This window comes from Pipistrellus hanaki (assembly GCF_964339955.1).
Source record: "Pipistrellus hanaki genome assembly, chromosome: 12".
Taxonomy (NCBI): Eukaryota; Metazoa; Chordata; class Mammalia; order Chiroptera; family Vespertilionidae; genus Pipistrellus; species Pipistrellus hanaki.
The window spans coordinates 12,492,721-12,516,585 of record NC_140514.1 but is presented as its reverse complement, the minus strand read 5'-3'; the positions used below and the strand labels follow the sequence as shown (position 1 = coordinate 12,516,585).

Below are 23,865 nucleotides of genomic sequence, written 5' to 3'. Positions count from 1 at the left end.
AACCTCCGGCCTACATAGCTGGGTTTCTGAGTCCTGGGGAAAGACCTCCTGTCCCCAGCTATTTGCTGGCGTGTGCAATTCCTCCTGCAGAGACCAAGTCATTCGCCGCATGACTACAGAGCAGGCTTAAACTATAAACACAATCTGGAGAGGGACCCAGTATTCAGCTTGGCCCTAGAAGAAGCACGGAGTAAATAGGGTGACGAGGAGATGAGAGCCCCGGGATAAGGGAATCTCCTGGGGAGAAAACGGTGCAGAAGGGAGGCTGGGGACACAAGCCGATGACACCACTATGCAGGCTAGCGTTGGCTCTGTCTCTTGAGGCAACAGCTCCTGGGGCAGGACTCCAGGCCACCCACTGCCCAGGCTGGGGCAGGAGTTCACCCCTGGTCCTCTCCTGTGCTTCCGTCACTGTGAAGGTCTCCAGAAGGTCCCCAGGGGACACTTACTTGCCATGGCTTCCAGCCGCATCAGGAAGCAGACCAGGCTGGGGAAGCTGACCCTGCCGGCGCTGTCGCTGTACCTGAGGGCCATGAGATCCAGCAGCTCGCTGCTGACGGAGATCCCTGCAAGGAAATCTGGGCCACAGGTTTCCTGACTTAACCTTTGTGCGAGCCTGTCCCCACATGGCACCTTGGAGGTGGCAATTTCTGCCCTTCCCAGTTTCAGAGTCATGGAGACCATCGAATGAGCTGGCATGAGTACAAGTCCGTGCCCAACTACGAGGCTCTCCTGCAGAGCTGCATCGTTAGCCCAGGACTGGAAGCCCTGTCTCCTTAAAGCAGAGATGCCATTGATTTCATTTAGCGCCAAACCCTCTGTGGAGCGCAGAAGCCTGCCTGTGGGTGTTTAACCGCGACGCCAAGAATAAGAGTCCCAGAGGGCGGCTTGGTGGTAGGGTTTCAATCATGTGGCTTACTCTCCCACAGTTAGAGCTGGGCCGGGAGAAGGTGGCCAGCAACACTGACTGGCCCGTGAGAACTCAGGCAGAGGAATCAGAGTCTGAGCCCAGAGCTGGAGGCCCAGAGGCCGGTGTAAACCAGGGGAGGAGGAGCCACAGGACTGCCCGCTCCGCTGCACCAGCCTTGCTGCAGCCCATGAGGGGTGTACCCCCGCCCCACTCCCCACACGCTGCCACCCTCCATCATCAAAGGGTCCCCTGCTTTACCTGTATCCCTTATGGCCCCCCACAAATCCGAGCTCAGGAAAACGCCTGCATTCCTCTGGGCGTTCTGGAAAACGCTCTGACACCGAAAAGAAGCCAGGAGCCTGTGTGAGTCCCAGTGCCCATGGTGCAGAGGACGTCCTGGCAGAAGGAGGTGCCGCAAGCAAACCCCTTTTCCCTCCCTGGAGGCTCAGCTCAGAGGCAGGCAGGGCACCCAGCGGGAGACGAGGAGGAGCCCACTCTGACCTCTCACTGCGGGGTTGGGGGCTTCTCTTCTTCCGCAACCCCCTCTCCCATCCTGCTCTCTCCTCTCCCTCACCCTGCACTGGGCTCCTGACACTCAGGCAGCTTGTTGCCTTCAGGGCAGCTGGAGAGCTCGGGAAAGAGTCTGCACAGGGTGGTGAAGAGCACAGACTGGTTTACAGCCCCGTGTGTGCCTTGGGCAGGTTACTGGATCTTCCCAGCTGCCTCCCCATCTGCAGCACAGACCCAAGGGAGTAACTGCACAGATACCTATAAAGTGTCCGGAGAGTGCTCTGTGCATAGTGAGGGTTCTCACAGGCACTGCAGTGGCTGATATGGCCCCCCCTACCCATTAGATTGTGGGGTCCTCCAGGGCTGGGGCTCCCTGTGTCCAGAACTAAGCATAGTCCCAGGCCATAGCAACCCCAACGCCTCAACCTCTACAGGGGGCTCTCCCTCTCCCAGCACAGCCCTGCCTCTCCCCGATTTGCACACTAACCCTGATTGTCCTTGTGCTCCAGAGGTGAGGAAGCACGCCCAGGCAGGGGAGAGACCGCTTTGAGCTAAGCATGCAGGCCGTGGGACTCCCGCTGGTGTGTCTGAGGCCGACGTCAGGAGACAGTCAGTATGAGATAGCAGCTTACACACCCTTTCTGGCCTTACCTGGCTTTGTTGGTGAGTATATCCACCAAGTGTAGAGTGTTCTCAGAGAGGTATTCATCCCCTCACTCACTCAGTAATTCATAGTTTGGTCATTTGTTTAGCACTTTGAGCACTTACTGTGTTCTAGACACTAAGGAAGGCAGATGGGAAGGAAGATGGCTATGAGGGAGCCCCAGCCCTGGAGGACCCCACAATCTAATGGGGGGCATATCAGCCACTGTAGTGCCTGTGGGAACCCCCAAATGACCCAAGTCAGGGATCAGGTGATAACCTGGGACAGCCATAGTTTCCTGCTGCGAGTTCAAGTGTTAAAAGCTGAGGGGAGAACTCATAGGGCCTTGGGGGTGGGCAATACCCCCCGGGGAGGCCCCACAGGGATGGTGTGTATGAACTAGTCTCCCAGGTTGGGTGGGTGCTGGCCAGGCTGGGAGTGTAGGGAGGAAGAGCAAGCAGTCTCCTAGTTGGGGTGCATGGGGGAGTGGAAGGGCCTCTCCTGGACCCTAAAGGAGGGCCGTAACTCAGAGGGTCTCGTGCACAGCTCCGAGGAGGTTAGAGTTTGTCCTGAGCACTGGGGTGGCCACACACGTTTTGGTTTTGATGTACCTTCCAGCACGTGAGGGTGCAGGGGAGGAGGTGAACTGGCAGCCTGTGGGTGTGGCCGTGAGCAGGGTGATGGATGTGGGGCAAGGCTAGCTGGTGGTTTAGCTACACTCCATGGTGACTCCTTTCTCCTCCACCCTCCAAGAGCATTCCTCACCCTGCCACTCCATCGGGCACTGCCTTTGGTGGTGCCTGTACGTCTCCCCAAACACAATGGGAGTTCTCCTTGAGGCCTGGTGAGGCTCCTTTTCTTTGCACCCCTCAACCCAGGTGCAGGAGAAAGTGCCCATTAATATCTGCTACACAGAATGGAGCAAGAGTGTTCGTTAAAAGCAAACACGCCGGTACCTGGCAGCAGACGAGTCGGCTCCACAGCCTGGAGAACTCCTCCTGGTCGAGCTGCCCGTTCACTTTCAGCTGCCGGGAGTTAAGAGTTAACCAGTCCACTGTTAACACACTGTGCGGAGGGGCCGCAGGTCCCGCCAACAAGCCCTCCATCCTTCAACTAGTGACATGGATGGGACAGGGCCTCATGCCAGCTGGCTCCTGCTGTGTCTGGAAGGGACCTGGCTTGGATTGATGTACCCAGGGGAGATGGAGAATTGGAAGGAAAAGAAAGCCCGAGAAAGGGGAGGCCAACATCTCTTGCATTCAGAGAGCCCCAACCATAGCCTTCACCAGTTGAGTGGGGAGGAGCTTAAGGGGGTCATGGCAACTCCCGAAATAGCATGAGAGGTGAATGTGTGTCAGGTGTGCATGCGAATGGACATATTAAAGCTAGCCCTAGCCATTCCATACGATGGGTCTCATGAGAGCTGATGAGAAGAAAAGAATGGATCTCGGAGGGCCTGGAGTGTGAGAAGAAGGGAGGGTAGAAAAGACCCGTCTGCTTTGCAGGGGAGGTGAGGGCTACCTGCCCCAGGCTGAGGGACTGCTATAGCTTTTTTGATTCGTCTGCTGGCAGACCCAGGGCCTGATTTATGATTTCATCAAGAAGCCCTCTTGTTTGACAGTGACGACTTCCTAATTCCCAATCAAGTCCTGTTAGGAGTGAAAGAGCAATGTCTGTCTTCTTCCCAGGAGATCGCCCACCCTGAAGGGACCGTGCCAGGGACTATGCACATAGGAAGCTAGTCTTTCCTGTCTGCCAGGGAACAGGCCCACATGGCTCATCAGAGAAAGAAGCCAGAATGGGAGGCAGAAGACCTGGGTTTGATGCCCTGCTCTGCCACATGACTATGGAAACTGGACAAGTCACCGGATGGCCGACCCTATCTCCCATCTGCCACTGGGGTCCAACTGCTGTATAGACTGAGGATTTCTCCACTAGTTTCAGTGCTTCTATAGCTGCTTGATAGATGGTAACTATTGTCATTGTTGCTGCAGCTATTTTTAAAAAATATATTTTTATTGATTTTAGAGACAAGGGAGAGGGATAGAGAGATAGAAACATCAATGATGAGACTCATTGATTGGCTGCCTCCTGCACACCCGCTACTGGGGACTGAGCCCACAACCCTGGCATGTGCCCTTGACCAGAATTGAACCTGGGACCCTTCAGTCCGCAAGCTGACACTCTATCCGCTGAGCCAAACTAGCTAGGGCACTACAGTTTCCAGTATTTTGGAGAGTTAGAAGGTTAGACTAGAATCCACAGAAACCCAGGTCCTTTGGTGAGCTCTCAGAACCAAGAAGCAGAGAAAATACTGAGAGAAAAGGTTCTGTAGCACCCTCATTAGATTCCTTGGGAGGCCCACAGAGCAGATGGAAGATGACTGCAAAGGATACATCCATCAGCGCCACGATGCTCCGGCACTCATCCAAAGAGAAGGTGTCTGCTGGAGGTCCTGAGGGGGCAGAACAGGAGGGACTGAAGGGTCAGGGAGGGTATGACATTGGGCTGGCTGGGCAATGGGGGTGACGTTGGATACGGCAGGTCCTTACCTTTCAGGAATTCCTGGTTGAGAAGTCTCTGAAGCTGGGCGGCATCAATGCCTAGTCCCTGGTCCAAACAAGGGAGGAATTATCGGGTGCCCAGGAGCTGAGGCACACATCTGCCAGGCTCTGCAAAGCACTCAGATTGCTAACCACAGTTCCCACCCAGTGCCCAGCTCACCCTTGTCAGGAAGCCCTCCTGATGGCTCCGGGCCACGGTAATAACTCCCTCCCCGGAACCCCTGTAGTGCTGATTACTCCTGACAGTTGACACATTGTGTGGGTACCTTGCGTTTATCTCTTCACTGGATTGGATTGAAAGCAGTGTTTGCTTCCTCCCCACCATGCTTTGCACTTGGGAGTCCCTCAGGAGAAGTATTGCTGAAGGAATCAATTCAGCCCCGTAGGTATGTTTCCCCATCTGCTTCCAGAAAGAGACTAAGAAAATATAACTATTGAATGCACATGTGTGGGATTGAGTGTGGGGAGTAAGAGGAGATTAAAATGCTGGGAACCTAAGCTAAGAGAAGCTGCTCTAATTGAACCCATTACTTAATGCTAGTCTTCCCAGACGCTGATGCAGAAAGGGGGAAGCAATTGAGGTTAAGGGGAGAGAAACATTTCCTGGAATGAACTTCTGGAGGCGTTAACGGAATTCAGTTTTCTATTAGGGACACTGAATGGCTGTTTGGGCAGTGTCTTCCATGATGATTTTACAGAGAAGAGCTGCTCTACATGTGGCCATTTCTTACATCAGTCTGGTCAAAGCTGAGGGGCTGATGGGACCTTAACACCCTGGCAAAGAATTGACATGGGGAAGGAGTTGGAGTGAGGCCTCCAGCAGGTGGCTTTGCAGAGTGGGGCCAGGTCAGGTGGGAGAAGGTGCCTCCTTAGGGTCTTCTGAGAACCAGTACCCCATAGATGACATGCTGTCCCCAGGATTGGCCTCATCACACTGAACTAAAAGCAAGAACAATCCTGCAGCCTGTACTTTAGCTAGAAGGATGACCCCTCATGATGCCCCCAGAAATTCTGCCAGTGTCTGAAATTGGCCCTTAGGTCATTCCTCCAACGTCTCATGGCTCAGGGAAGTCCTTTTGGTGTGCCCCGCCCCCCCTCCCCCCCCATCAACTGAGTTTTTTTCCTCAAAGGAAACATGGTATCTTGCTTTGCAGAGCAGTTGACATGTTGGTGAGGAACTCCAACCAACGAGAAGATGAGCAGCTTTGACACATGCATCCTATCTCCCTCTTGCAGGTCTCCCTTCCTGAGAGACATTTGGTTGTTGTTTAGAAAAGTCCTAATTAGGGAATCCGTACCATTTATCATCTCACAATTTATCACTTTTATTTCAGATGCGCAGGTGCATAATCCACGTTGAGGATTTGCCACTCACCCATGAAGGTGAGTTTGGTCTCAGGTACCTAGTCCTGCTGACCACCTTGGGGCAGTGACCTTAGCTTGGGCATCTGCTCTAGGGGAAGCTAATCTCTCTTAATTCAGTGCAAATTGATTGAGCACCTACCTTCTCTGTGCCAAAGGCAGTGATAGATCTTGGGGACAAGGAATGCATATAATTCTATCCCTACCTTCAGGACCTTACAGACTGTATTAGGTCAAGAGCCTTTTGAATCAGCACAGATATGGACCTAAATCCTGGGCCCATATTAATTTCAAGGAGGTCCATACTGGGCTGCTCTTTGCAACCTGTACCCTACATGCCAGCCACATTTTTTACTTCTTGAGTTTTCCTCTGAGCCCAGGCTCCTGAATCATTTCCCTTTGGGCTGCCTCCTGGCCATCACTGCCCCAGCAGCCTGAATGTCTGGCCTCCATCCTGTCCTTGGCCTCTGCCTGGCCCAGGGCTGGCACCAAGCACACGATCATCTGTATCACTTTCCACCCAACATGATTATTAATGATAAAAAGCCCATCGTGTAGAGCCCTTGGCAGCTGTTTTTATCCTGACAAGTCAAGGAGTTCTTTATAACGGTTTATAAAACCATTAAGAAAATCCCCTGTGTACATAGGTGGCTTGCTTGGCAGGAAGAGTTCTGTTGGTGATTTCTGCAGCTGGCTATCTCCCGGGAGGAATGATGCCAAGGTTGGTGGGAGCTGGCAGAGCAGGAGAAGGAAAGATTTCAAGGGACGCTGCCAACTGCTTGTTTACAGATTTAAAAAGCTCTACATGCCATCCCAGATGTCACCCGGGCGGGACGTCATTTCTCTCCAGAGTTTGGTAGCCAGGTCAGTTGTGGAGATGGCCAGAGAAGGAGGCTGATGAAATAACCCAGGAAGTTACTTTTCCTCTCTGTGTCCTGATAAAAGCCTGGGACAGATTTCCTTCCCTTTGATCCCTCCATCCCCTGTCCCCATGCTGAGTACTATACCTGTTGGGCGTATTTGTAGAAAATGCTTTGTTGGGAGCCATTTTCTGGAAGACTTGCCTGGATCAAAGGGAAAATAGCCCACATCAAATTTTTGGAAAAGGAAGGCACCTGTCTGGCACAAGAATCCCCCACCTAAATCTGGAACAGAGGTTTCATCTAGTAATCAGGTGAAACCTTTAGAGCAGTGGTTGGCAAACTCATTAGTCAACAGAACCAATTATCAACGGAACAACAATTGGAATTTCTTTGGAGAGCCAAATTTTTCAAACTTAAACTTCTTCTAATGCCACCTCTTCAAAATAGACTCGCCCAGGCCGTGGTATTTTGTGGAAGAACCACACTCAAGGAGCCAAAGAGCCGCATGTGGCTCGCGAGCTGCAGTTTGCCAACCACAGCTCTAGGGGAATGGGAAAATGGAAGTTGGTGGAAAGAAGATGGTTGGGTCCAGCCTGGCCTTGGAGGCCTGGCCTTCTCCCTTCTGCCCTGCCCCTTTGCGCCATCGTCATCCCATTATAATGTCTGTTTTCATTGATCAGTGGTGAGGCAAGAAGGAAGAAGACAGAAGCTTTTGGAGATGGAATGTGGCCAATGAGACCTACCAGCCACCTTCCTGCACACCCACCTGCAGTGCTCTGAGGTTGAAACCGCTGCCCAGGTTCCTAGAAAATCAGGGGGACAGTGTGACTAGGATGCCTGCTCACTGTTCAAAGGGGCATTGCCCATGAAGGGCACCCAGGGACTAAGTGGAGTGTCCTAGACACAGCAGACTGTGAAGTGGGCGGCTCTGACAGTTGGTAGACAATAACCATCATGACCATATGTCCAGTCTTTTGGGTCACCTGGTCCTTAACTATGTAGAAAGAGGTTCCTTTAGCAAGATACACATGGACAGTAACCCTCGTTGCCAGGATGGCAGATAAGCTTCACCTCAAGTTCCGACTACGACTGGTAGCCCAGTGGCTGCTGGGCATCCTGGACTGAGAAGGCGCCGTCCATGCTCCACTGTGAAGACTGCCATGATTGCGGGGATGTCTGCCTTGGGTCCAGAAGGGGGTGAGCTGCCCATCAGGGTGCACACTTGCTGACCCGTCTGGACCATTGTCATGGCATTGAAGACCCTCCACAATGAGTTTTAATGGCATTGGGTAGAATTTGTAGTTGGAACCCCAGAGGTTCTTACCGGTCAGGGTCTGGCATTTTCAGGAAGATTCGAAGCAAGAACTCAACTGCTTCTCTGTGTGTGGACGCGACCGCCACATAGGTCCCTGGGCGCAGTGTGAAGCACTTTGTGAGGTTGTATTTGGTTTTAGTCACGATGCCCTTGTCAGCGCTTCTGAATCGGGAGAAAAAGGTGGATGGCAGTCTCTCCTGGAAGTGCTGAAACTAGAGGAAACACGGGGATGGTGAGAAAGCCCCGGTGGGTTTGCATCCCAGCCACCAGGGAGACCCTCCACCTTCCAGACGCCTCTCCACTAACCAAGAGATACGGTACTTGGCCAAACCGTCAAAATGCAAGAGGGTTTAAACCGTTATTTAATATACACCGAGAGGCCAGATTACTATAATCTCTGAACGCATAATCATCTGACCACTCAGTGTACTTATGTATAAGGGAAAGCTTGCAAATCTTGATATGTCAAGGGACCAGGAGATAGTGGCTCCCAGCCTCTGGCAAATTAGTCCTCTGCTTCTTTCCAACTACCCACAATGCAGTTCTTCTACATGGAAAAACCTTATTTTAAAATCCCAACTCTGTGGTCAGTCTACACTGAGTGGCCAGATTATTATGCGTTCAGAGATCATCATAATCTGGCCACTCAGAGTAGATGTTAACACTATAATGAATGCAAAGAAAAATGGCAAGTGGTTTTATCTCATTGAATCTAACAGCATCCTGGATTCTGGGTTTACCTCTCTGAAGAATTTCATGGGAACCAGTGAGACTCTTTTAACACTGGGTTCCTCCGGGAGCCCTCAGACCCCTCTGCTCTGTACCTTCTGTGAAACTCTCTCTGGATAGCCAGAGTGGGGCTCCCTGCACTTCCTCCATTTCCTCTTCCTAGCAGAGCCCTGAAATGTTTTTTCATTGGAAAATAATAGGCCCTGATCATTTTCCTTTTATTTCAATATTTTCTTAGAGATAAAACAATAAATATAATGCAGTTCCCATTACCAGATGTCACATACATATTACACAATAAAAACCCCTTACTAAATAAATTTTCCCCAGTACAGTCGAGCATGGGCATTCCATTTAGAATGGTTACGCTGCCTGACATGATTATTTGTGAGATCCGCCTTGGGGAAAAACAGGGAGAAGGGGAGAGGTTTTTTTTCTTTTCTTTCTTTCTTTTCAGGGGGTGGAAACAGGGCTGTGCTACAAGATGAGATGGGAGACAGGCAGCTGTCCAGGAATGCACCAGGGTTTGGATGGAATCTCCAAAGTGATGCTGTTGACATGCCCAGTAGCCTCAGCGGGTTGGGAGCCTGACTTGCTTGCGCCCTCCTGGCAAAAGCAATGATGAGCTTAGTTCTTCTGAAGAGCCAGCACTGTCCTGTGTGTGTGCATGCACACATATACCCACACTTGAATATCATGTCCCCTGCAATGTAGAAGATAAGGTTTTCCCTGCTTCCCTGCTCTCCTGCCCTCCTCCCTCCACTGGACCCTCGTTCCTGCAGAACCGACTTGCTCAATGGCAGCAAGAAGTGTGACTGTGGGGGCCTGCGAGGGCTCTTGGTCCATGGGTGTCAGTCCATAACACTTGACCGACAGTCAACAACAGAGGTCTCTGAGAAGCCCAGTGAGGGCGGTAGTGAGCCATACCTGAGGGTCCACCTGTGGGGAAGAAGAAAGGCAGATTCAGAAACCCGGTTCAATACCCAAGAGCAAGCAGATCCCAGCAGCCCAGCTCAGGGCCCTGCATTCCTTCTCTCCGTGTGGTCCACGGGGTGCCTGGCACACCCAGGGATGAGTGGGGACTGCGGCACACTGCCCGAGGGGAGCTGTGGGAAAGGAAAGCGAACCCACTGTGGGGAGCAGGAAGGGGAAGGACATGAAGGAGGGGAGAAGGGAACTGAGAGGAGGAGGCTTGCCCTTTGTCAGCTCAGCCAGATGTGGTTATTCATCATTTGTCAGCAATGATGACAAAGTTGGGAGGAAAAGCGAGACATTGATAGGGCCTGGAGGTAAGACAGACCTGGACCACAGTTTCAGCAACAAGCATGAGAGCCGCAGCACACCAGGAAATGCTGGCATGGGTGGGTGTGTCCCATTGTAAACCTGGTCAGTCTAATCTCCTCTCTGTGTTAAGTGTTCCTGCAAGTTCAGAGCTGGACCAGATGAACTCCATAGCCCCTTTGGGGTGTATCTCTGAGGCTGTGGTTTAGTGACATCTCCTAGCCTACTTGGCTGCTCTCACGTCCCTCTCCTCCCCACTCCTCCCAAGTGGACACGAATGTCTTGAAAGGACAAACCCTGAAGCAGGCGGCCTTACCTTGAACACCTGGAAGTTTAGTGGAAATTTCTCATCTTCTGCCTTTACATGTTGTGGCATGATGTTGAAAGACACAACGACATTGCTGCCTCCCACGCTCTCCGGCACAGAGAAGATGTACTGTGTGTCCCTCTGAAGTCCTTCTGCAAGAGAAAGAGCTGGGGCTGGAGTTCAGCTCAGCTCCTGGCCCCTGGGACTGTGGGGGGTGGAGGGTGGGGCAGAGGGGAGACACAGCGAGTTCAGAGAGCCCTGGGCGTGGTTAGAACCTCGGGTGTGGGCCCCAGAGTCCAAAGTTGTGAAAAGAGCTTCTTTATTTTGTGAGCCTCAGTCTCCTTTTAAAAACAAGGAGGAGGAAGACATTCACCACTTGGTGAAAACATTTCTTAAACTATAGGGATGAGACCAGCAGAGTGAAGAGCCTGGAGGTTGAAAGAGGGACACTCTGGGTGGGGGAGGGTCATTCAGGAAACTACTCAAGACAGGAAAGTGCTAAGGAGAAGGAATGCACATGTCTAGGTGTACACCCACCCTCACACACTCACACACACAGACACACACACACAGACACACATACACATACACACACATACACACTCATATACACACGCATGTATACACTTATTCATACACACATGGCCCCCCCCACACACACACACACAGACACACACACACACATTGTTTCACAGCCTGTCTTACGCAGGCTATGTAAGCACACTCAGGGTCACCCTCACACGGAGGTGTTCCACTCAACCACGCGTGGGGAGTGGGAGGTACAGTGAGAGTAGGTGACGCTCCCAGGGTCACAGCCAACATGATTTATCTCAGGAGCCCGGAGGCGGACTCCGAGGGCTTCCTCTGGCATCAGCGCCTGAGGCAGGACACGCTGACTGGGGCAGGAATGTTTGCCCTTTCATCTGGGTGATGCTTGTGGTGTCTAGGACCAGACAGGAATTCCCAATCCCACTGTCCACAGGAGGGGCGGTGGAGGACAGAGACCAGCAACATTCCGAGTCACAAAGCCAGTACATGGCAAGGACAGAGTTCAACCCAGCCCCCCCCCCCCCCCCCCCCCCCCCCCCCCCGCCCAATGTCCTGGAAATGGATCTATTCTGCTCCTGGGAGATAGTAGGAGAGTGGAAGGTCAGGGAGACACATTTGAGATCCCCCTGCCCACCCCCCAGCACCCATTTCCCTGGGAGAAGTACTGCTGTCCCTTTAGGCTGACAAATTCCTCTCCGTCCAACTTCAGGCTGATGGGTCAGAACAAGAGCCAGTGAGACCTGAAACCAGGACGGGGCCAGGGCTGGCCGCATCCCGTCTGCCAGGATCATGACCAGTGTCACTACTACCTGTGGTGTCCTCTGGAGTCATGCGGTTCTTAAACGTCATTTGGGACCATCTTTCATGGGACGTGTGTCCCAGGTCCAGGTTGACTGGAAACTGGTTACATATAAACAGGCAGGAGAAGTTCTCTTGGAAATCTCGACATGACATCCTGTTAAAAGTAGATACACGTCACCTACTTAGCAGTGGTTTTGTCCCCAGGGTGGGGGTTCCCCTCACTTGCCTGTACCTTTGCTTGTCAGCTGCAGCGTTCGCTGACTTACCACTACCCAACCCAAGATCAGAGCCTCCTTCTCACTCTGGGTCACCTGAGGTCAAGTACCCTTCCGCTCCCTCTCGTGGCTGGGAGGACAAGGGCAGAGGGAAATCCTGGGTTTTGCATGTCACTGGGCAAAGGCTTGATCACTGACTGCCATCTCCTAGACCCAGAGATCAAACTGCCAGGTTGCTCCCGGCCAGCGGGATGGTGGCCAGACCCTCTGCCAGGAGTCCTTGGAGCTGTGAGGAAACCGCCCTCCCCTGGGGCCCTTTGCCCATTTCATTGTCGAGGTTTTTATCATCAGAATGAAATGAATTCAACACCGAACATCTCACCTCATGCTGTGATTAAAGTGGAGATACTGGGAATATTTTTCCTTCTAATTCACATTCATCCCCTGTGGTTCTTAATTACTTAGACCCAGCCTCCTTTCCCCATATGCTAACTCTTATTTTAAGTGTCACTAAGTAAACCAGACAGCCCCTCAGAGAAATGTCCCTCTTATCCTTTAACATGAGAGCATACGGCCAGAAATGTGTTTTCACAACATCTAGTCTAGCCACTGGGCGGAGACACCGGTGTCTGACTGTGAGCTCTAAAGCCTGGGCTGGGTGATAAACTGAGCTAACTCTTTTGGAATTCATGCAGGGAAACCGGGGAGTCCCCACGTCCCAACAAAAAGCACAGGAGAGCCCAGTGGGGTGGGGGTGTGTGGCTCAGCAGTTGAACATGAACCCAGAAATCAAGAGGTCACCAGTTTGATTCCCAGACAGGGCACATACCAGGATTGTAGGCTTGATCCCCAGTAGGGGGGACATGCAAGAGGCAGTCGATCAATGATTCTCTCTCATCACTGATGTTTCTATATCTCACTCCCTCTCTCTCTCTCTGAAATCAATCCCATATAATGAAGGGCTAATATGCAAATAGAACAAACGGTGGAACAACTGGTTGCTACGACACACACTGACCACCAGGGGGCAGGTGCTCGCTCCCTTGCAAGAGGGAGCAAGCCAGGCTGAGGGGACCCCCCCCACCCCCCTCTAGTAAAAACACATTTATTAAGAAGCACAGGAAATACAGGCATGAAGACCATGTACCCCAGGTTCCAGGAAACTTGGTTTCCAAGCTCCAGTGCCAATATTCCTTTTACCCTTAACATTTCCTGGAAGTTCCAATATTTCAGAGATGAAGCATCTGTCACCCAAAATGAGAACACACCAGGAATTGCCCATTCAAAGCGTCTGTCTAGGCTGAGAAAAAAGGCTCCCTCTACACAGGTCTCTGTAAAGCCAATCTCTAGTCTCACAAAACTTCAGGGGAAGGGGAACGCTTGAGGGTGTGGCAACTGTTTAAAGATTTAAAATGCAATTTTAAAAGAAGACTAAATACCAAAACTCGCCATCCTCCTTGTTGTCATACAGCAGGCTTTTCCGTGGGTCCCGGGTTTCCTCCCACTCCGGAGACCTGGGTGTGGACAGAAGAACCATAGGGTGAGGCCTCCCATGAGCATTGCATCCCAGCCACACGTGGCCCAGCAGGGGCCTGTGGCCCAGTCCTCCGCCGCTGCCTGGGTACAAGTGGAGGGTGTCATCCTACCTCATGACAGGATCAGTCATCCTCTATGTGCCAAGGGCTTCCAGGCTGTCGCCAGCCTGACCCTCTTTCCTGAGCTTTGGGTGGATACATGCCAGGGTCCATCCCATGTCTCCACCAGAGCCCCACAGTGACCTCAAAATCAACTCGTCCCACACTGGACTCCCCTCTGCCTCTTCCTGGTGCCCAACCAAGAACATCCCATCACCCATAATAATGACTTCTTGATTCCAGCTCCCAAACCCCTCCCAAACCCACTCACATGTTCCCATCCCCATGGCTGTTTCCCTAGACCCCCATCTCCCTCTTCGGCTTCTAACTGGTCTCCCTGGGCTCAGCCCTGCCCACTTTCCCATCCATTCTCCACACTGACCTCAAAATTATTTTTCTAAACCGGAAATCTGAGTATGGCCTTCCCCCACTTAGAACACATGAGCGGTTCCCTTTCACCACCAGGATGAAGGTCAAACTCCTGAGACAGCACCTTGGCTTGCGCCTACCTCTCCGGCTTGACCTGAGCACTCCCTGTTTCCCTACACCCACCAGCAAATGCTACACTCCAGCAAGAATGAATGTCTTCACTTCCTTAGAAATCCTGGTGTCCTCCCTCCTGCCCGTGGCCTTCACCATGATGCTCCCTCTGCCTGTAATAGTCTTTCTCCCTTTGGTCCTGTAACCCAGGAACTTCACTTTTCTTTCCTCCTAAAAGGCACTTCTGCTGAAAGCATAGCTTGTCCCCCCCTGCCATTCCAAGGCCACCTTGAGTCAATGCCCCCCACTCCCATTAGAGATCCATAGCATCCTGTCCCACTCCTGTCTCAGCACAGGGTACCCTGTGCTATTTGTTACTGTCTGTGTGCTACTTGCCTTTGAGTCAGCTCTGACTCCCGGCCTCCTGATGAGTGACGTCCTCATTGGCCCTCTCAGCTCCTGTAAGCTCCTGCCTAGGGTTTCCTTTATGGAGCCATTTCCTCTCACATTCGGTCTTTCTCTTTTCCTGCCACCTTCTATTTTTCCCAGCATCATGGTCTTTTCCAAAGAGGCTTGATTGGCTGTCCCCTCACTAGCCTCCAAGTTCTATGCGCTCAGTGAGCCTTGCTCACCATGGCAATGCTACCAACAGAGGGCTTAACACATGCTTGGCACACAGTAGGCATACACTAATTGTTTGCTTGCTTAATAATTAAAATTATCCCCTTCATGGGATACTGTGTTCCCGAAGCTAGTCCTAGGACCCGGGGTGAAGGAGGAGACCCTCCCGGGCAGAAGGGAAAAGGTACCCCCTCCTCAGCCCATTCCTCAATGGGGAGGCATGCTCAGAGGCCACAGGCCCAGAGGCACAGGCAGGTAATGAGATCTTTCTCTGCCAGTGGCTTTCCTCGAGGGCCGAGGGGGGCCGTGTCACCCCTGTGCTGGAAGAGCCAGGCAGGCACCACCCCTCAGGCCCTGGCTGCAGGCTGAGCCAGTCAGATGTGCTATTGTAAAATGGCAATTTTATAATTAAGCGATAATTACATTTCCTGCGGTGTGTAAGGGAAAATAAATGTAGTGTAAATCAATACACTATTGATTCATGCAAGTTTGCCTTCAAGTGTGTGCAACTGAAATTTCAATTGTGGCCGGGATTAGACCATTCGGCTCTCTCCTTCCGCCTCCATTCTTTGAGGAGGAGAGAGGAAATGGATCACCTGCCTGGAGACAGTGCACGTGCAGTCCTGTCGCTTCCTCCCAGCCTGGTTTCTGGTGGGAAATGGCGAACCTCAAAGTTCAGCCCAAACACCTGACCCTACAGAGTCTACAGAGTCAGTCCCTGCGGTGGACACATCCCTCCCCCGCTCAGGGGCCTTCAGAAGGTGTAAATCTAAACGTCTAAGCTGGCATGGGGCTCATGGGAGTGTGAGACGGACCCACAGTCAGACAGGTGTGAACTGGAAAAGCCTGCGGTGAGATCCACAGAAGGGGAGACAGACTCCACGGGGCAGGGGCCTCTCTGAACAGGAGGCTCGGGACAGATAGAGAGGTTTCCAGAAGCCGTACCTGTCGCTCCAGCGCCCTCGCCATTCGGCCTGGCCCCAGGGGTTCCACAGGCGGAGGAGGTCCTCCCAGCCCCGCCGGTGCTGAACCTGCAAGGAGAAGAGAAAAGGACAGTCAGAGGCCTCCAGCCGAAGTCAGCGGAAAGAGGGGATGTGAATGCAGCTGCTTTCTACCTCCAAGGACTAATTTAACTTCTGACTTCATTTGGCTGCAGCCAGGAAGAAAAAAAAAAAAAAAAAAAATCAATGCCTGCTGCCTGCATGGAGCTAGATTGAGGCAGAGAACACGGCTCCTTCTGCTCAGCACCTTGCAGAGCAGGGCCTACCCCATCGTTCCTAGGGTGAGCTGATGGAACAGCGGACAAATAGCCTCCAGCTGCAGAGGGGAGGACTGTGGGTCTCCAGCTTCCTCCAGTGACCCGCAGTGGGCATCGCTACCCCAGACCCGGCTGCTTCCCTGCCAGGCGCCCACTCGGAGCGGTGCTGGGTCTCATAGCACTGTCCCGGGTGAGCAGGAGGATTTGAGAAAGACTGGGACCACTTGGAAATGGAGATGTCAGGGGCTAGCCCACCTCATCCCACCCTTCCCCTCCCACCCCCATCTCTGTTCCTGAGCAGGGAGCCTCCAGGGCTTGGCCTTTCCGCCCCCCGGGACCTCCGTATCACTCACTCCCAGAAAGGGAGTTGGTACATTTGCTTTTTCAGACACTTGAGGCCAGAGGGCAGGACTATTGAAAAATTACAATGAAATAATGGCGACCCTTGGACCTATAGTCCCGGATCCAGCAGCGCTCAGCCTGGCGAGAGAAATTAAAGCGTGATCGAGCTGTAGCTGGGCTATTGATCTGTGCTAATGCTGTCTGTGGAGACAGAGGCCTGGGGGTGAGGGAGGGGGCGGACTTGTTCAATGACTCCAGATCAGAGGAAGCTGAGCTGAGTATCGTCGCATGGGAAAGAACCCGTGTGCTTGGAACCAGGCTTGGGTGGAGTGCCGGATGGGAGAGACATCTTCCAATCCTCTGAGGTAGGTTTTTACACAATCGCTGTCTTGTAGAGGAGGAGACTGAGCGTCAGAGAGGTTAAGCAACTTTCCCAAGGCCACAGAGAAAGTGGCAGAGGCAGAATTCTGACCCTAGCCATAGTCACCCTCCAAAGCCCAGGCTCTTAATTTTGGAACTGGGGGGAGGTGCAAGCTAGTGGGGGGTTGAGGGGGCAGAATAAAGGAACAGCCGCTCCAGTGCCCAGCCCACTCTTTGATGTGGCTGTGAACCTGACCCCGCATATAACCCAAGCACCTGGCCGAGGCCCACGGGATCACCAGTAAAGCACTTCCATGAAGGAGTAGTGCAGTGAGATGAGGGTCCAAGATCCCAGCTTGGGTAATGCTCTGTTCTGTGGCTTTTCCTTGGCTGTTTCTGTCTTTGGCTGGCATTGCAGTGGAAGGCGTTCCAACTTTAAATGCCTCCTGGGATGGGGGTTAGGGGGCTCCTTGCTCAAACCCAGGTTCCCTGCCCCTCTCTGCCCTACCCTGGAGCACCCCAGGCTTTGCACCCGACCTCCTGACTGCCAGCACCTGGTGTCGCCCACAAAGCAGGAATGAGTAATGGGCGCCCCGTGGCCCAAAGAGCTTACTGAGCCACCCTCAGTGCCTACCAGACAGTCAAGGCTCCGCTGTGCCCAGGAGAGGAGAGTGGCCAGGGACTGCAGGGGGCTGGGAGAGGGCTAAATGAGGCATGCAGATAAACACTCACCCCTTGCCCACGGGAGTCATGGACCAGGCTAGGTACATAATAAAAAATGCCAATTTCATTTATCTTCCTGTCCGTGTCCCGCCCAGAGGGAGGATGAGCAGATTAAAAAGCACACAGCATTTATGGGCTGGTTTAATCTTCACCCTTGCAGAGATTTATAGCCTTCTCTTTCTGGAGGAGAAATTTCCACTGAGGCAAGTCCCTGGCTCCATGTCCGACTCTGCCACTACTTCTCTGTCAGTGCCCTCCTGGTGGTCACATGGCCTGTGGCCCGGTGGCTCAGGAGTCCATTCAAGACGAGAGCTAATCCAGGTTCTCTATCCGAGGACAGTATTTCCTTAGACATATCCCCTCAAATGGTAGTCCCATAGTCTGTTAATGCTTATTCCTAGAAAAAGAGTTTCGTGGTTGATTAACATTAAGCTGTACCTGTCTGGTTAATACAGACCTTCTCAGAGCCATTAACATGTTTATGTCCACCGTGAATCTCTAAGCAGGGCATCCGGTGAGCTCCCCAGAGGCTCTCACCAGGCTGGTGCTCCTTACAGCACAGGCTGGGGAGTGTCAGCAGCCACGGAGGGGCCGGACAGTGTCGACAGGACACGGAGTCTTCATCACCTCCTTCAGAAGGAAGGTGGCCTGATCCACTCAGGAACAACTCAATGTGTGTGCTGTGGGGGAGCTTACGCTCACATAGGTAAAGGAAACAGCCCGAGTCCTGAGTTCACCTCCCTTCCCTCGGCCCTTGGTGTATATATACATGTCGCTCTATAACCCGACGGTCCTGCCGTCGCCATGCCAGCCTCTGTGGGGCCTTACACCCATGGCCATCTGGACCTCTCAACACACAAGTCCCTTCTTGCCTGTGTTCAGAGAAGGAACAGAGGCCGTCTCTGTGAATAACAAGGGCTGGGCCCAGAATGGCAGATGCCTCATGCAGGCCCCATGGTTCTTTCATTCCATGCCCGGCACAGGTACCATCACCAATCACAGCTCTTTCCCCAGATCTGGAAACAGTGCCAAAGTCTTGTCCATACAGCAATCCAGGCAGCGTGGCCAATGATCAAGTTTGACTCATTAGGAAAATGATTTGCTGTCTCTAGCCCAGACTTGTCCACATCTGGGTCAGGGGAGGTGTGGGGAGTGGTGCCTGGACATGGTATTGGCTGTCCCCACCGCGAATTCAGGGAAATGCTTGGGGGAATTCAGAGGAAGGGAGTCTGGAGCCACTGGGACGGGTGTATCAGGATAACCACTTCCTTATTTCTGGGAAATGGATGTTGAGCTCATCACATATGATCTCTGATGAAGGATCAAGAATGTCCCCTTCACAGGCCAAGGATGAATGCATTCACTCACTCCTACGAGGGCATCCATCCATTGACCCAACTAGCATTTCAGGTGCCTCCTGTCTCCCAGGTACTGTGCAGAGGAAGGAGTTGTTTCTGATTTCTTTAGGGAGACATAAGATTTTGTCCTTGTTTTGTGAGTTGGAACACTCACCAAAACATGAAACAATGGACCAAGGGGCCTTAGGTCGACGGACAGGAGAGATAGATTGACACAGAGAGGGCAGGCCAGCAGGAGAAAGCAGGCTAGAAACGGACCCCAGCACCCTGCTTTCCTTGGCCCATAAATGCCCATGCAAAATGCTCCCTAGAGTTTGGCATGCTATCTGGTAGGGCCTGGAAGACAGTATTACACCTCGAGGTTTGTGGGAAGTACCGAGAAGGGGACCTTTGTGGGAAGTCATCACCAGGCCAGGAACCGCTGTCGCCACATGGCTGTATGATAAACAAAGATGGGAACCAAGGAGCTGCGGGGTTGGCCCAGCCACTGTAAGTAGCTGTGTGACCTTGTGAGAGACCGTCCCTGCACAGGCCTCCGCTTCTTTCCTTTTGAACGGAAGAAGCTGGACGTTAGTAGTATCTTCTTGACCAGATGATGCTGCACACAGAAATTGCATATGTCTTTGTGCACCCAGTCAGTTTTGTATAAAGACTGTCCTCCGTGGCCACCCTGCCCTCTTCCATGGGAATAAAGTTCCAGCCGGGCATGTGGTGGTCCAGCTAGACAGTATGTTTCCCAGACTCCCTGCACCTCAGTGTGGCCACATGTTCGGATTAATGGAATCTGAGAGTGTGCCTTTCCAAAAGGATGCATCCCTTTCCCCTGGCCTCCTTCTCTTCCCCTGGCTGGACAAGGAGGGGGCCTGGGGCAGCTGCCCAGGACTCACAGGGCGAAGTCCAATGCTGTGGACGCAGAGCCACCTACTAGCTCTCAGACTACCTGCTTACTTGAGAGTAAAACAAACCTTACCTGTCTGAGCCCTGTATTTTGGAACTTCTGCTACAGTGGTTTAGTTGGTATGTTACAACTAAAACTCTTCAGGGCAAAACTTCCCCTAGAGTCAACTGGCTAGTTCAGTTTGCTTTCCTTAGGGATAATCCCCAGTCCAGGCAGCCCCTCATCCTGCCTGAGAGCCCTCAGGAGAGCAGGATCCCTGGGGGATAAGGGTCCTGGGCACCAGAAATTCTGGACAAATAGAAGGACCCAGCTGCTCGTGATGGGCGCCACCGCAGGTAAGGGTGATAAACACTCGCTTCAGCTTTGCTGGGCCTGCTGAGGCCTGTGGTTCTGACACCTTGTTCCAAGGAGCAAGACCATGGGGCCCAGCCCAGGGAGCCTTACCTGCTCGGCCCCAGTCACGGTGTAGGCATGCTGGCTCACCAGGCCATTCTCCATTCTCGTGGCCTTCCCTGTTGGCTTCATGGGAGAAAAGCAGACCATGCCTTAGACTTTCACAGGTCCTCCCAAGAGAGAGAACAGCACAGTTCATGGGCCCTGGGCCACGGCTGGTGAAAAGTGTCCCACTGACTCTGGCTGGAGGGCGTGCATTCCTGGGACTCTTCTCTAGAGGTGGGGTTTGAAGGCTGCTGGGTGGTTGAGGTCCCAGGCATTTCATACCCCAAGAGACCACCCTCTGTATGACTGATAGAGCATGAAAAGTTGGGGGGGGGGTCCAAGCAGGTGCTTGCTCTCCCAGTCACTCGCCATCCATGAGATGGCAGGGAACCCTTCCCAGAAGTTATTGGGGTTTGAAGAGCATCTTAGTTTTGGGTGGCTCAAAGCCCACATGTTTCAAGAGTGAAGGAGGCATCCTCACCCTGTGAGTCGGAAGCTGACCATCTCAGAGCAGACTAATAATTTGGAGGCTCATTCAGACTTTTCAAAATGGGCCATGCTGCCTTTGGGAAGCTGCCTTCATAAAGAAACAGGAGAATCAAAGGCTCCCCCCCCCCCCCCGCCCCACGGCCGCTCACTCTGGACCCATTGCTCCTGGTCACGGGGAAGTAATGGGCAAAGGCTTTGAGGTCAGAGAGCAACAACCTGCTTGGCCACCTGCTGGCTGTGTGACGGGGAGCATTTTCCTTGGCTTCTCTGAGCCCATTTCCTCCTCTGTCAGCGAATCCTTCAATCCCTCTCTCAAAGGGAGGACCGTCTTGAGCATTGAAGGATGTGACCTCGGTAAAGCACAGCATGACCTACTGTGCTGCAGGGCGTGGCTTTGAGGGCTCCCTCCCTAGCTGAATGAGCCAGTGGCTGCACACTCCAGGTGAGGAGAGCCCGGGCCCACACAAAGGATTCCTGATCTACTCACCCCGGCCGGCGTGGCACAGGTCATCAGGGAGCCTGCGTTGGCAGCTGTCTTTACCATCGTCACTAGGTCAGAAGGGGAGGAGTGCAGGTCGATGCTGGTGACCACCCCTCCTGTGAGGTCGACCAGGGCATCGGGGAGGTAGCCGTAGTGCAGGTGCTGATAAGATCCGCGGAACCTGGGAGAGAAAGTCAGAACCAAACCCTGTGGTGCCGTCAGTGAGACCCTCGGGAAGGGAGGCTGCGCACCTGACCTCTGCAAGCTTTGCAGGCGATGGACTGCCTGCCCACCGCCAGACCACGGCCACCCACCTCCCATTCACCTGGATGGAGCCTCTAGGCACCTGCCACCCACAGTCACATCCTTTCCTTGGTCTCCCAGGGCCTGGGCAGTGTTGTGTAGAGGCCAGGAGTGCAGGGCCTGGACCTGCAGGCCAGGGGTCAGATCCCAACCTCACCCCGTATTTAGTTGCTTGACCTTGGACAAGTTACTTAACCTCATGGGGCTAGGACTTAGGGCCTGGCTCATGGCAAGCCCTTAATAAACACTGGATATTATTATGATGAGTACCTACTGTTTCCTGTCCATTTTAATGATACTGGTAAGGCACTTACTGCATGTGGGGTGCCATGCTAGGTGTTGAGCGTTCAATGATGAACGGGGCCCCATTCCTGCCCTCAGAGAGCTAACGGGCAACCCCTCTGATGCCTGCTGTGGCCAAGGCAGCCTCTGTTCTCACACTGTGCACACCTTGACCCCGTTTCCCATTCCCATTCTCAGACTTATCACCCAGCAGCACCAGGGAGATAGCAGGTGAGGGAGGTGCAGACACCAAGCCCTTCACGGGCCAGTGGCAGGGACATTCCTACCACAGCTTCCTCCTGGCAATGCGAGTCACACGGGGATCGGGGCCTTGGCCCATCCCTGCGGCTGCCTCTAATGGGCCTGTGACCTTGAACAAGACCTTTCCCTCCAGTCCTCAGCCTTTCACCTGGAAACGGTGAGGTTGGCTGGATCAGGTCTGGGGGCCCCTCAGACACTCCTTTCTCACCCTATTTCCACCTCTGTCCTTCTCTCCTCCGGAGCATCACCCAGAATTTACGTAAGTTCACTTCAGCAAATACTCACCACGCAGCCTCTGTAAGTGGGACACCATTCCAGGCAAAAAAAATGCCGCGGTGGCTTAGGAAAAGTGTCTTAGTAACAAGAGAAAGGATACACGGAACTAAACAGCCATTCCACAGGCACAACCGTGTGACTGACCTCAACTTGTCATCAAACTGGTTCTAAATCTTATCTTTCTCCTCCGCCCTCAGACTCAGGGTTATGCCTGGTACAAGACTCATATCTCTGAGGTGTTTGCTTGGTCAACAGCACAGTTTGCCTTGAATCAGGACTGCCCGGTGGGGTGTGAATGTCTGCCTCTCGGTTTCCCACAGGTATCATGGTTCCTGATCTTAGATGGGGAGGACTTTGCTGAGGGCACTGCAAGTTCAGAGGCCCATTTCTGAGCCCAGAGTGTGACCTCCGGTCCGCAACGGCCCTCCCTCAACCCCCAGCTTCCAGGAGGGCTGCACCCGGGTCACGCCAGGAAAGCAGCTCCCAGGCTCTGCCCTGTCATCTCAGGCCTGCGTTCTCAGGGTCTGAAGCTTTGGCTGATGTCCTGCATCCCACCGCTCTGCAGTCACCAGAGAGACCCCCAATGCCAGCACAGGACTCGCGGCCAGCAGCCTCCTTCCGTGCTTTCACAGCTTCTCATTGGCTCTCTGCAGGTCCCACAGCCCGTCCCAGCGGCAGCTGGGGGTTCTGACAAGGCGCTGCCTCTCTGCTTCACAAGCACGGGCTCGCCGATCCTGCTGATGCGTCAGGAACATGGCAGCTATTCTTAGCCCCCTTTGCTGACAGGAGAGAGAAAGGGAAGGAGAGACAGCGAGCACTGTGCTCACCACACCTGTCACTGTGCCTCGTCACCCGAACCCGGGAATTCTGAGAGAGCCTTGTTCTCATCCGTTTGCTTCAGCCTCATTTCGGGGACATGTCTATCTTTCCAGAAACCATAAGAAAGAGGGAAGAATTCAGATGCCCAAGTCAGAGCCAGAAAGGATGCTGAAATTCTGTAATTCTTAACTGCGGAGATTCTAGATGGGACGACATGCAGCCTACCTGATCTTGCCCCTGATCTCCTCTCTGTTTTATGACCTCGGGGTGGGGGTGGGGATCTGCAAACATAGATTCCTTCCCCCTTTGGCTGCCTTGACCAGTGCATTTCCGGACTCGAAACCACAGGAGAGTCAGAAGTTTGGAGGCCACATATTCACTTGTCAGTGCCTCCACTCTTGGGGGGAAAGAGGGCCATCTCCTTTGGACAGAGAGCTTCTGTGTGTCCACGCTGTGGTCCCCATGTGCCAGACACTGAGTACCAAAGAAGCAAAAGAGAGAAATCCTTTCCCACAGGGCTGACAGCATGAAGGGATGATGGAAAAGCATGTGCCATCTCCGTCCAGCGTGGCCTCAAGCTCCCTGTGACCTTGGGCAAGTCATTTCACCTCTCTGAGCCTGGCTGCTCACATCCCAAAGGATTTTATCCTTGGCTAGATTTCTTTAGGGAGTGGAATGTGGATTCAGGGTCCAGCTGCCTATTTCCTTTCAAGCTGAATGACCGCCTTAGGTCAGCTGTTAACAAAATGGCGTCAGAGTCATCATTCCATTCCACAGGCTTTCTGATTTTCCC

At 53.0% G+C, this 23,865-nt stretch overlaps 1 protein-coding gene across 1 annotated transcript in view; it reads right to left on the bottom strand.

Annotated features, from left to right (window-relative positions):
* Nucleotides 1-23,865, bottom strand: part of CAPN13 (calpain 13) — a gene marked incomplete at its 5' end in the record, with an annotated part of 42,087 nt that overhangs the window by 3,845 nt on the left and 14,377 nt on the right. The window contains 15 exons of the mRNA XM_084900208.1: nucleotides 450-578; nucleotides 1,169-1,244; nucleotides 3,020-3,088; nucleotides 4,460-4,518; nucleotides 4,616-4,673; nucleotides 6,997-7,053; nucleotides 7,619-7,655; nucleotides 8,177-8,379; nucleotides 9,824-9,835; nucleotides 10,494-10,636; nucleotides 11,843-11,988; nucleotides 13,489-13,563; nucleotides 15,730-15,815; nucleotides 20,168-20,242; nucleotides 21,138-21,312. Of these exons, the coding sequence (XP_084756334.1) occupies nucleotides 450-578; nucleotides 1,169-1,244; nucleotides 3,020-3,088; nucleotides 4,460-4,518; nucleotides 4,616-4,673; nucleotides 6,997-7,053; nucleotides 7,619-7,655; nucleotides 8,177-8,379; nucleotides 9,824-9,835; nucleotides 10,494-10,636; nucleotides 11,843-11,988; nucleotides 13,489-13,563; nucleotides 15,730-15,815; nucleotides 20,168-20,242; nucleotides 21,138-21,312 (1,400 nt within the window). The remainder of the gene's footprint in view (nucleotides 1-449; nucleotides 579-1,168; nucleotides 1,245-3,019; nucleotides 3,089-4,459; nucleotides 4,519-4,615; nucleotides 4,674-6,996; nucleotides 7,054-7,618; nucleotides 7,656-8,176; nucleotides 8,380-9,823; nucleotides 9,836-10,493; nucleotides 10,637-11,842; nucleotides 11,989-13,488; nucleotides 13,564-15,729; nucleotides 15,816-20,167; nucleotides 20,243-21,137; nucleotides 21,313-23,865) is intronic.